Consider the following 12,148-nt stretch of genomic DNA (forward strand, 5'->3'; position numbering starts at 1 on the left):
TGTCACACTGTTGAAAAAACTGCTAGCAAGCCAGTTCAGTCTAAGCAGTACCTCAGCATTACTTGTTTTGCTGCCTCTTGGCAGTTTTCAGCATGTTCATGTAACAACAGAGTTAGAAGCCCCAGTACGTGTTTTGGTGCATTTCTCAGTAGTCCAGTGTTCTCATTCACAAAGAAAGCATCACCATATTTATACGTAAGAAGCCTAAATCTTAAAAAGGAGAAAATTATCCAGAAAATGGCAGGTATTTTAAATATGTGCAGTTGTATCTATAGTCGGTCCTCCAAAGCAACAGCTAACTTCAGGAAGACAGCAGTGGGAAATAATGCATCACCTAATTTGCTAAATATTCAAATACAAATAAAGTGACACAAGCAAGAGACATTTTATAAATACTGACAATCACAGCCATTCAGTAATCATCCATAAAACTCTGAAGGATCATCAGAATTCAAAAGAGCTGGGTTTAAAATGTTGCATTTCGTAAGTGTTCGTAACCGGGATGTTTGTTTCTGGCTCAGAACCCCAAGCTCTGTCCTCATTTCTGTTCTTCCCGCTCTGAGGATTGCCAGTATTTCTGAGGAGTAAAGGTCCCCATGGCATTTGAATGAAACTGTGTTTTCTACCTGAGCCTAAGCAAATCAAAACAGAGAGGACAACCATTGTACCCATTCTTGAGAGTGTCAGACTGGTACCAAGTAGGGCACAGCAACAGAGAAAGCAAGGTGGGGTTTTTTTTTGGGGGGGGAGGGAAAGTCCTGGGAAGAAATGTCAGCCAAAACAATACCTGAAACTCCCAATACCTAAAGTAAATGGTGTGAGAATGTCGCACTGCACCCCTGCAAGCTCTCCCTCACAGACAAAGCTGAGGGATGTCCTGATACAGTGGTAAGTCCTGACATGAAGAAAACAGATTTGAACATTTCATTTTACTGTCTAGCAGAGACAAACTGCATATGTGACATTATTAGTGTCACCAAGAGATTGACTGCCTGCCTTCCTGTTGCTTGGTCAAGGAGATTTCCATTTATCCTCATCTAACTCCAAGATAAAGAAGGGACCATCTGTTCTTTCTCCTTCACTCCCTTCCTTATTACGGTCCTTTGTTCTCTTGGTCTCAAATACTACCCTCCCGACGGCCTCGGTACTTTGCCTGGTCGGTCAAATACCGTGTACCCACCTTTCTGTCGGTCTCTTTTGCCCTTAGTTGTTTGCTGCACTTCCTTACTCGTTGGCACACGTATTTCCCTAGTCCCGGTGTTTCACCGTACGTTTCTCTGCCGTGCCAGTGCACTCGAGAAAACCCGCAGCTGGCGTGAGGCCTCGGGAGGCGTTACGGAACAGAGGTCTGTGCTGCAGCTCTGAACGCGGGTGGTGAAGGACAGGTCTGGGCTGCACCGCTACGCCTCTGTCATGTCAGTAATCGTTTCCCTTTGCGAGAAACACTTAAATACACTCGGTCACAAAAGTAAGATCTGCCTTGTGTGTCTGTATGTGTTTTTTTCCAAATAATTCTGACTCTGCTGTGTTTTCTGCTTGCAAAAGACAGCTGTCAAGAATGATATGTCTTACGATATCACTGCTTCGAAGACAGACCATTCAGTGGACAGGTTTCTTTGCTGCTGACTGTTGACGAGGATGAAGTTTGCCAAAATCCATTTTACAGCAGTAGGGATTTTACAGGGGCTTATTCATTAGCTCTCTTCCTCTGGTCCTCTTGCCACATCCCCATTAAAAAAGAAAAATTGCATTAATGTTATCAGTGGTGAACCTCGTTCCTGTGACCGCAGTTGTTGGAGTCCTCGTGCAAACGGGCCTTCTGGCATTTTTATGTACTCTGTTATTGAGGGCAGCCCTAGGAACCACACAGTTAAAACAGCATCTGCCCAAATGAGAGCAGTGGGGAAGTTTAGGGAAGAAATACGGTGTGGATGATGGCTTTGTGTACAGTTCTGGCATGATAGCGAAACCTCTATAAATACAGCTCTCTGATGGTATTGTAAGCAGTGTCTGCCCTTCTCTTCCGTAACATCTTCTCTAAGCCTGTCTTGCATGCCTGATCTCTCTTACATGTGTGTTCCTGTGTGTATATATATGTACATCTTATAATATATAAAAAGATTGCACACCAAATAATGATTAATTTTATATCCTAGCCCTTTAAACACATGTAATGTGCGGTAGGTTTTGAGTTCCAGTGAAACATGAAAACAGATCTGAGGCATAGCTGCAGTTTTGCAAAAACAGTCACCATGTAATAGTGTCAGGACTGTCTCTGGAGACGTTTCTAACAGACATCTTTGTATATTTAAACCCAAATTAATGAATGTTATTACATGAGCAGGAAAAAAAAAAAATTAACCATCAGCATTTTCGGTTGCTTCATATATTATTTTGGAATTGAGAAAAGGCCCCAAGTGGCACAGAAATAAACATTCACCTTACTTTCAGTATAATTCATCATCCCACATGTGTTTCTGTAAATTCAGCGTCTGTTCTCAAGAAATAATTTTTGTGCTGATTCTGTTTGAAAAAGTTTGTGGTCTTGCTATACGTTGTTACGCGTATTTTCTCTCAACAGAGTTTGCATTTCGGATAGTGAGCGCTCCGATGGCCTTGGATTTGGCGTTTGGCATACTGTGTGAGCTGCTCCGGCGGTGGGGGGAGATGCGTGCCGGTGTACCGATCCTGCTGGAGTGGCTGCTGGGAGACGGTGATCCGAAAAGAGACTCGGAGACTTCAGCCCCGGTAATTTTAACCACCAGCTGCTACCTCACGTTGCGATCGCTAGGTTTCTGCGGTCTTGTGGTAGGAATAGAACGAAATACCTTATCTGATGAAGCCTGAGGATCACTACTCCGGTATTAATTGATTTACAATTAAAAAAAAAAAAATCACATGGACAGTATTTGGAATAAAAATAGAGTTTGATGTCTGTTTCCTGGCAATATCAGCATAAAATTAGAGACCAATAAGCTTTGAAATAAATCAAGAGTTACTTAGCAAGTTATTGTTGACTGAAACATTTTGAGGCTGTAACTAACTGCGTTCAGTATCATTGCAGCTGATGGCTTGCCTTGAATTTAAACTGCTGCTGTGGGTGCCAGGCTCATCTGGCATCAAAGAACAGTGCTCTCCCAACTGCTGGCTTTTCCAGAGATGTCATTTAAATATTCGGTACCTCCGTGCCACCTTCCACGTGACGGGTTCTGTGTAGCACACGAAACAGCCTCGCACGCATCAGTCATTGTCTTCGGAAGGATTATTCACGTCACAAAAAACTTTGTCACGCTGGTTCTGTAAAACTTAATGCTGTATAATACACTGTGCTCGCTTTGTCTTGGAAAGACTGTAAAAGTCAAAAAAATGCTGGAAGGTAAACCGGAAGGAGCAGGAGTGGCTACATCTTTGAGAAGTTTGTTGATAATTAATACGACCCATGAAATATATTATGCCTTTTTGCTTAAGCCTGTGGTTTAGGTCTGCCTTTCTGATGTTTCAGTGACTGATACAATTTTCCTTTTTCATTTAATCCACTCAGAAAGCTCCATGATATAGCAAATTACTGTACTGGTTACAGAGAGGTCTCTGAAATGTAAGACAGTTTCACAAGGGAAGGCAAGCACATGTTAAGGATTAGGACTACTATTTACTTCCACTGCTTCCCAAGAGTTATAGTGTAACTGCCTGATTTTGGAAGGTAAAATTTCTTTGGCAAAGTAGGAAACGTTTTAATTGTATTTTCCCAGACCTTTGAAAAATGATGCATATGAATTTTTACCCTTTTTTTTTGGCTATAAAAAAGCTGTTCTGTAACAGCCTCTATTCTCATTATTTCTTTATATATCTTATTTTATATATTTAATTATTTTTTCAATATTATCAAGAGCACAAATCATTTTCTAATCGCTGTTGTTTTTCTTTTTGTTCAGGAAGAAGATGATTACCTGTTTGATAAAGGGGAAGTGAATTTTTGGGCAGAGAAGTTGACTCATGTCAGACAACTTAGTAAGCACCTTTTACAGCTTATATCAACGGCTCAGCTAACTTTACCAGATCACAGAGAACTTAATCGACTATCAAGAAGAGCACTGGACCAAGCCCAGCTCGTTGGACACCTCCGCAGAGCACTACCTCCGACCCCAGAGTTTTCCAAGACTGCAGAATTCACAAGGCTGGCTATTCAAAACGAGAGAATATCAGTCTGCCTTAAAATATTAAATCTGCTGAAGTCTGATGATACTTGCAACAATGAAAATCTGGAAAAGTAAACTGCTAAAAGTCCATCCTCAGGGAGCTGCGCACACGTTACTGAATGGGCAGGGAGGCTGAATTCCAACGATGCTCAAGGAATAAGGGATTGCTGTAATGACGCTGGTAAACCTGCAACAAACTATTCAGTATTCAGGCTAAACCCACATATTTTCATGTATGAGTCCATTGATTTTTTTTTTTTTTCAGATGTGCTGTTTCTTTTAAAGGCATTTGCTAATTTCATTCAGCTGAGCATGGTTTATTATAGCTACTGTAGGAAGTAAAGCAGCTAAACCTAATATTTTCCATTCATCCAGGTGCAGGCCACCTGTAGTTGTGTTACATTTGATCCCATATTTTTACCTTCTGTATTTTAACACCAAGAAAAAGTGGGTTATTTTTTTTTCTCCTTTCAATGTGTAGAATGGTAATTACTAAATTAATATGGTATTTTAAAATTTTATTTTTAAGCATTTCTAAAAGAAACGAAATAAACCTTGGCTTCTTTGTCCATGACAATTCTTAGACCACATTTTAAATTTTTCTGCGTTTTCCCCTGGAGGAGGGTAAGGATTCTGACTTGGGTAGTAACCTTGTTTTGCTCGTAGAAATGGTACTAGTCAGACTTCTGCATGCCTCTCATTTCCTGTAAATCAAACAACAGCTTTCATAAAATGCTCTAAAATGAAGACCGCCGTGTTCAAAACAAAGCAGTCGTTCCATTGCGAACAAACCAGATTCATCTTTCCTTCAAAACACCGTGCTCCGCAGGCGGTCTTGGAAAGCAAGGCCCTGCTCAGGGGCGTCGGGCCCCCAGAAGTGACCTTGTGCTGCTGCCATGCTCGCGTTCCCCAGATGCCGTCACCGGCGCTCAGGTGAGGCGGCTGCGGCCAACGCACCGCGTCACCCCGTCCGAAACACAAAAATGGTTGTTGTGCTTTATTTCTGGGAACTGAAACTGGGTTTCGGTATGAAAATGAGACATCGAAAATAAATACTCGTTTCAAAAGGCTGTGTTTGGTTCCTTCAGCCCCGGGCTGTGACCCCGCGTTTGGCTGCAGCACAGCTGGGCACCGCCACAGCGGAGCCGCGTGGGGATCCCCGCCGCCCGGGGGGAGCAACGCCTCCCGTAAGCGAGGGGTCGCTTTCGGCCTCCGCGCCGGATTGTGCGCTGGCCCGGTTCAGTCGTAAGTCGCGATGCTGACGGCGATGATGGCGACGAGGGGTTCGGGTCGCTCGCAGTTCTGTCACGGGCAGGGCCGCCGCCGGCGCTCCGCGTGTTGCGGCGCACGCCCAGCAGGTGGCGCCGCAGCACCGCCGCACGCACCCGCGCTCAGGCCGGGTTCCGGCCGCTTGGGGCAGCGGCCTGGCTCAACATGGCCGGGCCGGGGCCTGGCGGGGCCGGGCGGGCTCGGGCTTAACGGGGCCGGGGCCTGGCGGGGCCGGGCGGGCTCGGGCTTAACGGGGTCGCGGCAAGGCGCGGGCCGACGCGCTCGCAGTAGCTGGGTGCCGCGGTGTCCGGTGGCCAACTGCTTCCCGCTTCTTGAGTTTAAATAGAATCTGCTGGCAACCGGGATAAGCTTCCAAATTAGGTTTAGTCTGAAAACTGCACAAGACAAAGTCGCTACTAAAAATTAAAAAAATAAGATAATTTACTCCTAAAAGTTTAAACACCCCCTGTAGGTTTCCAGGATTCGGGGTGACTTATCTAAGAAGTAACTTACAGCGAGAATGGAGGCTTCGGTAGGCGGAAGGGGAACGCTGGGACCTGAGGCGAGAAGACGTTTCACAGAACGCGCGCTACCCAGCTTACCAAGCCACACGCCGCGTTCGGCTAAACTTTTAATTTGTTTGCATCTGTTTTGGGCTCCTGGGGAGAGGACAGCCCAGATTATGTCTGGAAGCCACTCTTAAAAATAGTCAAGACCCGTACAATTAATTAACAGCTGCCGGTTTTGCCTCACCTTGCCAACATTTTTGAACTAGCGTAGCAACAGCTTTTGTAGTAGAAAACAAACAGAACTCTGGGTACTACCGGAATGACAGTACAGTTGTGTGACCTTGGTCGTGTCAGTGGTTAGCGGTAAGGCTCTTTTAAAAAAAATGCCAAGGTTACTAACTGGGTGGAATTTAAAATGCATATGCATACCTAGCTCAGTATCAACTGGATAAATGCAGACAGGTCAGAGCGTAGCAGCAGATCCGCAGCGACCATAAAACTTCGGTGACTTTGCGAAGCCTTGAGGACCTGGTTAATTGGTAAACTGAACAGCTCAAAAACTCGTTCTGCCTTATCACGGTGTTAGGCTGCAGCTGAAGCCCTGCCGTCCCGCCTTGGTTTATAGGGAGCAAATAAAAATTGTATGGGCGCGCATACATTTCGCCCCACACCGCTGGTGACTGGAGTTACTGTGTAACCGTGCAACCACGAACCTTTAAACCCCAAGCAGCAATGGCAGGAGGGGGCTAGCAAAATCTGACACTGGAGCACTTATCTGCTGTGTGCCTGATCAAAGCCAGTTATCAAAGTGTTCCTCCAAAAGGACGGTGACACACAGCTCCTGGCGTGGTCACCACCGCCAGCTGCGTGCTCAGCTGGCGGGCGGCAGGATCTGCTCCGAAGGTGATGCTCCCCTCGCAGAGGTGTCCGGGGGGGAGAAGGGTTTGATTTCGGGTCATCCGCGTGGGCTGGGGAAAGGGTTATGGGACAGGGCACTCAGCGACGGGACAGGGCGCTCGGGAGGGCCCGGCGGGCGCTAGGGGGAGGCCGATCCCGGCCCGGCCCGGGCCGCGCCGCTTCCACCAGCGCCCGGAGAGCGGGTGACTGGGCCCCGGGAGCGCAGGGACGCGGGAAGCGAGGAGCTCTGGGCTGTTCGGCCTCCCGCCGTCCCGGTCTCTGTTGCTGAGCTCGGCGCTACCCTCGCAGGCCGGGCTCGTCCCGCCTGCCGCCCCCCGCGGCCCCGGGGGAGGAGGAGGAGGAGGAGGGGAGGAACCAAAAGGGAGCGGGGGCCGCAGGGCGGCGGGGGGGAGCGCGAAAACCCGGCGCGAAGCGCTCCGATACAGCCCCCCCCCGCCCCCCGCTTTCCTTTGCAAACGTGTGCTCGGAGCGCAGGGCTCCTGCTGACGTGGGCAGATCCGCACCCTGGGCCTTCCAGGGCCCGACGTCCCGGCTCGGAAGCCGAAGGGGATCAAACGCGTCCGCTGGCTTCGGCAGCAATAAAACTTTACACGTCCGTCCATTTTCCCCGTCCCATTTGTCCCGCGCCCGAGCAAACGCGGGGGGGGGGGGCTGGCGGGGGGGGGGTGGCGGGAGGGGTGTGCGGGGCCGCGGCCTCCGCCGCCTTTCCCACGTCGTGTTTGCGCGGCCTTATCGGAGCGGGGCGGGGGGGGCGGGGGTGTTTTGCACGGCGGCTGCCGGCCCGCCTTGGCCGGCGGCCCGCTCCGGGCCCGGGGAAGGAGCCGCGCCGCCCGGGCCCGGCCGCCCCCTTCGCCCTCGGCCGGGGGGCGGGGGCCGCGGCGGGGCTGGGCGAGCGGCGGGCGGGGGGGGGCAGCGGCGGGGGAGGGCCCGAGCGCCGACCGCTCTCAAATTGCGAACAGAAAGAAAAACGAAACACCAACCCCCACCCCCCCAACTCCCCGAAAGAGGGGGAAAGCGGCGGGGCGCCCGGCCGCACCGGGGCACCGCGGGCCCGACCTTTTGTTTCCAAGCAATTACGTGGCAAAAGTTTATTTTCGGCGGGGCGGGAGGTAGAGGTGTCCCCGGCCCGCCGCGCCTCTCCCGCCGCATCCCGCGCCCGCCGCCCTCGGCCCGCGGAGGCCGCCCGGCAGCTCCCGGCGGGGGTGCGCGGAGACGGGCGCTTGGCAGGGGCCGGGCCCGTGAGGCGGCAGCCCTCTGCGCTGCCCCGCCCGGTTCCGCGCCGCCGCTCCCCCCGGCCCGGCCGCGCCGGGGGCCGCCGCTCCCCGCCCGCTGCAAGGCGCGGGGCGGGGCGGCGGGGAGGGGCGGGGCCGAGCGGGGCGCCGCCTCCCGGCCCGCGGCGGCGGCATTTATATGGGGGCGGCGCGGGGCGCCGCCGAGTTCCCGCAGTTCGCCTGCTGCTGTGCAGCCGCCGACGCCGCCCCGGCCCGGCACCCGCCGTCCCGCCGGGAAGGAGACGGGACCATTTCGGATCTCACGCGAACGGCCCCCTCCTGCCCAGTCGTGGCTTTTCCAAACCCTCCGAGGAGAGCGGGATCTTTCGGTCCTTCCTGTATTTCCGACCATTACAGGATCTAGAGATGTCGACCACGCTTTTATCTGCCTTCTACGACATCGACTTCTTGTGCAAGGTAGGGAGGAGCGCGGTTCCCGCCGGGCGTGTGCGGGGAGGGCGCGGCGGCCGGGCCGGGTTCGAGCGGGGCGGCTGACGCAAGGCTGCGAGCCTCGCGGGGCCGCGCCCTCGCTGCGGGGGCTCTCGGGGGGGCTTTCGGGGTGTACCCCCACTCCCCGCCCGAGCCGCAGAGCGCAGAGCTCGCCCGCGAGTGCCGCGCTGCCCTGAGGAACTTTTGAAAAAAGTCGCGCACGCAGCAGCGCCTGCGAGGGGGCTTCTCCGCGGCTCTTACCCCCCCCGCCCGGGCAGGCGTTGGCGGCACAGCCGCTGTCGGGACGCGACCCTCGGCCCGACCCCGTGGTGCGCCGGGGGCGGGGGGGGGGGGGCCGCGCTGCGCTGGCGGTCACCCTGCAGCAGCAACACCCGCTCTTTCTCCCGCTCCCTGTCTCCCCCGCTCCCCGCCCCCTCCCCCCGCCCCGGCAGACGGAGAAGTCCCTGACCAACCTCAGCAGCATGCTGGACAAGAAGGCCGTGGGGACCCCGGTGACCGCCCCCAGCTCCAGCTTCGCGCCGGGCTTCCTGCGGCGGCACTCGACCAGCAACCTGCCGGCGCTGGCCGGCGGCTCCAAGTTCCCCAGCCCCACCGGCTCCAGCTCTTCCTCCACCTGCTCCTCCTCCTCCTCGTTCGGCAGCCTGAAGGAGACGGGCTCCGGTGGAGGCGGCGGCAGCAGCAGCCCCACGGCCCTGCTCAACAAGGAGAACAAGTTCCGGGACCGCTCCTTCAGCGAGAACGGCGAGCGCAGCCAGCACCTCATGCAGCAGCTCCAGCAGCAGCAGCAGCAGGCGAAGGGGGGCGGCTCCGGCGGCGGCGGCGGGGGGGCCCCCATCAACTCGACGCGCTACAAGACGGAGCTGTGCCGCCCCTTCGAGGAGAGCGGCGCCTGCAAGTACGGCGAGAAGTGCCAGTTCGCCCACGGCTTCCACGAGCTGCGCAGCCTCACCCGCCACCCCAAGTACAAGACCGAGCTCTGCCGCACCTTCCACACCATCGGCTTCTGCCCCTACGGCCCGCGCTGCCACTTCATCCACAACGCCGACGAGCGCCGCCCGGCGCCCGGCTCCGCCGCCCCCCCCGCCGCCGCCGCCGCCGGGCCGCACCACCACCCCCCGCACCACCCGCACCCCGCCGGCAGCACCGGCGACCTCCGCGCCTTCGCCCCCCGCGACCACCCGCTGGGCGGCGGCGGCGGCGGGGGCGGCAGCTTCGGGCACCCGCGGGGCGGCGAGCGGCCCAAGCTCCACCACAGCCTGAGCTTCTCCGGCTTCTCCGCCCACCACCACCACCACCACCAGCAGCCGCAGCAGCACCCCCCGCACCCGCACAGCGCCGCCCCGCCGCCCCCCCCGCCCGGCGGCCGCCTCGACGCCGCCCTGCTGGAGAGCCCCGGCGGGTCGCGCACGCCGCCGCCGCCCGCCTCCGCCTCCTACTGCGAGGAGCTGCTCCCGCCGCCCTGCGCCAACAACGCCTTCGCCTTCTCGGGCCAGGAGCTGGGCAGCCTCATCGCCCCCCTCGCCCTCCACACCCAGAACTTCGCCGCCGCCGCGGCCGCCGCCGCTGCCGCCGCCGCCTACTACCGCTGCCAGCAGCAGCCCCCGCCGCCGCCCCCCGGAGGGGGCTGCCCGCCGCCCCCCGCCTCGCCGCCCTTCAGCTTCCAGCCCCTCCGCCGCCTCTCCGAGTCGCCTGTCTTCGACGCGCCGCCCAGCCCGCCGGACTCCCTCTCCGACCGGGAGAGCTACCTGAGCGGCTCCCTCAGCTCTGGCTCCCTCAGCGGCTCCGAGTCGCCGGGCCTGGACTCGGGCCGCCGCCTGCCCATCTTCAGCCGCCTCTCCATCTCCGACGACTAGGGCGGCCGGCGGGGCCGGGCGGCGAGGCCTCTCCTCCTTCCGGTTGTTGGTTTTTTGGTTTTTTTTATATCTATCTATCTTATCTATATATACACCGAGAGCTGAACAAAACAAAAAAAAAAACAAAACAAAAAAAAGGCATTTTGCGAAAGGGCAAATGACGTGAACTGAACAAACCTATTTTTATAGAGAGACCTTGGAAGAAGGGGATTTTTGTTTTGGGGTTTTTTTTTTTTGTTCTTGTTGTTCTTTGGAGACAAGTTATGATATGCACCAGCAGCAGCCATTCCATCTGTGTTCAGAAAAAAAAAAAATCATTAGAAAAGACACCACCAGAAAGCAACAAACAGTCTGGGGAGCGCCAGTCCCGCCTGCTCAGCTCCTCCAGACCTGCAGACACACACAAAAAAAGTTACCAACTAGTTTTGTCTTTCAATCCAGTTCAAATAAAAAGACAGAATATACTAAACCTATAAGCTTTTTTTAAAAAAAAAGAAAAATCCAACATCCTGCCAAGAATATGCCTTGATAACAACCTTCTTTTTTTATATATCTATATATTATTATTATAACAAATGCTAAAACCTTCATTCCAAAGTTTAATATTGGTTCCATCGCCACCACTTAGTGGATGTTTGGCTTAGAACAATTTTTTTTGTTGTTGTTGCTTTATTTGGAAGCACTCAACTGAGTTTAGTTTGTAATTGTTGGAGAATAACTGCTGATTTTTTTTAATTTTTTTTTTAGCTGTTTGAGTTGATTGCATGAATGAGTCACTGCACACAACTCAATATGAAACTATTTAACTTATTTATTATCTTGTGAAAAGTATACATGGTAATTTGTTCATACTGTATTTATCGGGTATGATGAAAAGCAATAGATATATATTCTTTTATTATGTTAAATTATGATTGCCATTATTAATCGGCGAAATGTGGAGTGTGTTCTTTTCACAGTAATATATGCCTTTTTGTAACTTCACTTGGTTATTTTATTGTAAATGAGTAAAATTCTTAATTTAAGAGATTGTATGTAATATTTATTTCATTAATTTCTTTCCTTGTTTACGTAAATCTGAAAGATTGCATGGTTTCTTTATAGAAATCGGTCTCGATGCTGTGGAAGTAGTTTGAGGAATTTCTATGGGGTTTTTTTAGAATGTAAATGGTTGTAGCCCGTCCGAGTTGAAAAACAAGAAAAAAACAACAACAAAAAAAAGACTGACTTAGCAATCAGACTTCAGAGTGGCAAATCTGATTCAGACTTGTTTAAAGTAACCAAAAAGTATTTTTTGTTGCCTAACACCACCAATCACACTGTGATGTAGTCTCAAAGTATGTAGCAATAATTGGGGGTCCCAGTATTACGTCTCACAGTGCCTTTTTGAGGGTCCATGCTTGCCTTAAATATCTCTCAACCAAATAAGTATTTTTCTTAATGCTTGAGATAATTTGAATGTAGGGATGGGTTTTAACTACGGCAAAGTTTTGCCACTCTCTTATTTTATAAGAACGGAGGCCATCTTTGGATCTGAAACTTTATACAGTACATGAACATATCTTGTTTAATTGAATTCCAAAACTTGTAATTTTTTTTTTTTTCCTTATGTAGAAAGTCGGGAGTTTTCCAAAACTTTCCTGGACGGTGGATGAATGAGCAGTAGCTTAGTTTTGTTTGTA

General features: G+C 52.5%; 2 protein-coding genes across 2 annotated transcripts in view; both read left to right on the forward strand.

Moving 5' to 3' along the window:
- The window catches only part of THADA (THADA armadillo repeat containing), a 170,004-nt gene extending 164,741 nt beyond the window's left edge, over positions 1–5,263 (forward strand). Inside the window, exons 37-38 of the mRNA XM_075412893.1 lie at positions 2,582–2,748; positions 3,933–5,263. Coding sequence (XP_075269008.1) covers positions 2,582–2,748; positions 3,933–4,271 — 506 coding nt within the window. The 3' untranslated portion in view covers positions 4,272–5,263. The remainder of the gene's footprint in view (positions 1–2,581; positions 2,749–3,932) is intronic.
- Positions 5,264–8,439: 3,176 nt separating this feature from the next.
- Positions 8,440–10,563, forward strand: ZFP36L2 (ZFP36 ring finger protein like 2). The gene is made up of 2 exons (XM_075412892.1): positions 8,440–8,580; positions 9,045–10,563. Exons 1-2 carry the CDS (start codon positions 8,530–8,532, stop codon positions 10,464–10,466), a joined length of 1,473 nt encoding a protein of 490 aa, XP_075269007.1. The 5' UTR covers positions 8,440–8,529; the 3' UTR covers positions 10,467–10,563.
- Positions 10,564–12,148: the final 1,585 nt, after the last annotated feature.

Source organism: Opisthocomus hoazin, chromosome 2 (genome assembly GCF_030867145.1).
Source record: "Opisthocomus hoazin isolate bOpiHoa1 chromosome 2, bOpiHoa1.hap1, whole genome shotgun sequence".
Classification (NCBI taxonomy): Eukaryota; Metazoa; Chordata; class Aves; order Opisthocomiformes; family Opisthocomidae; genus Opisthocomus; species Opisthocomus hoazin.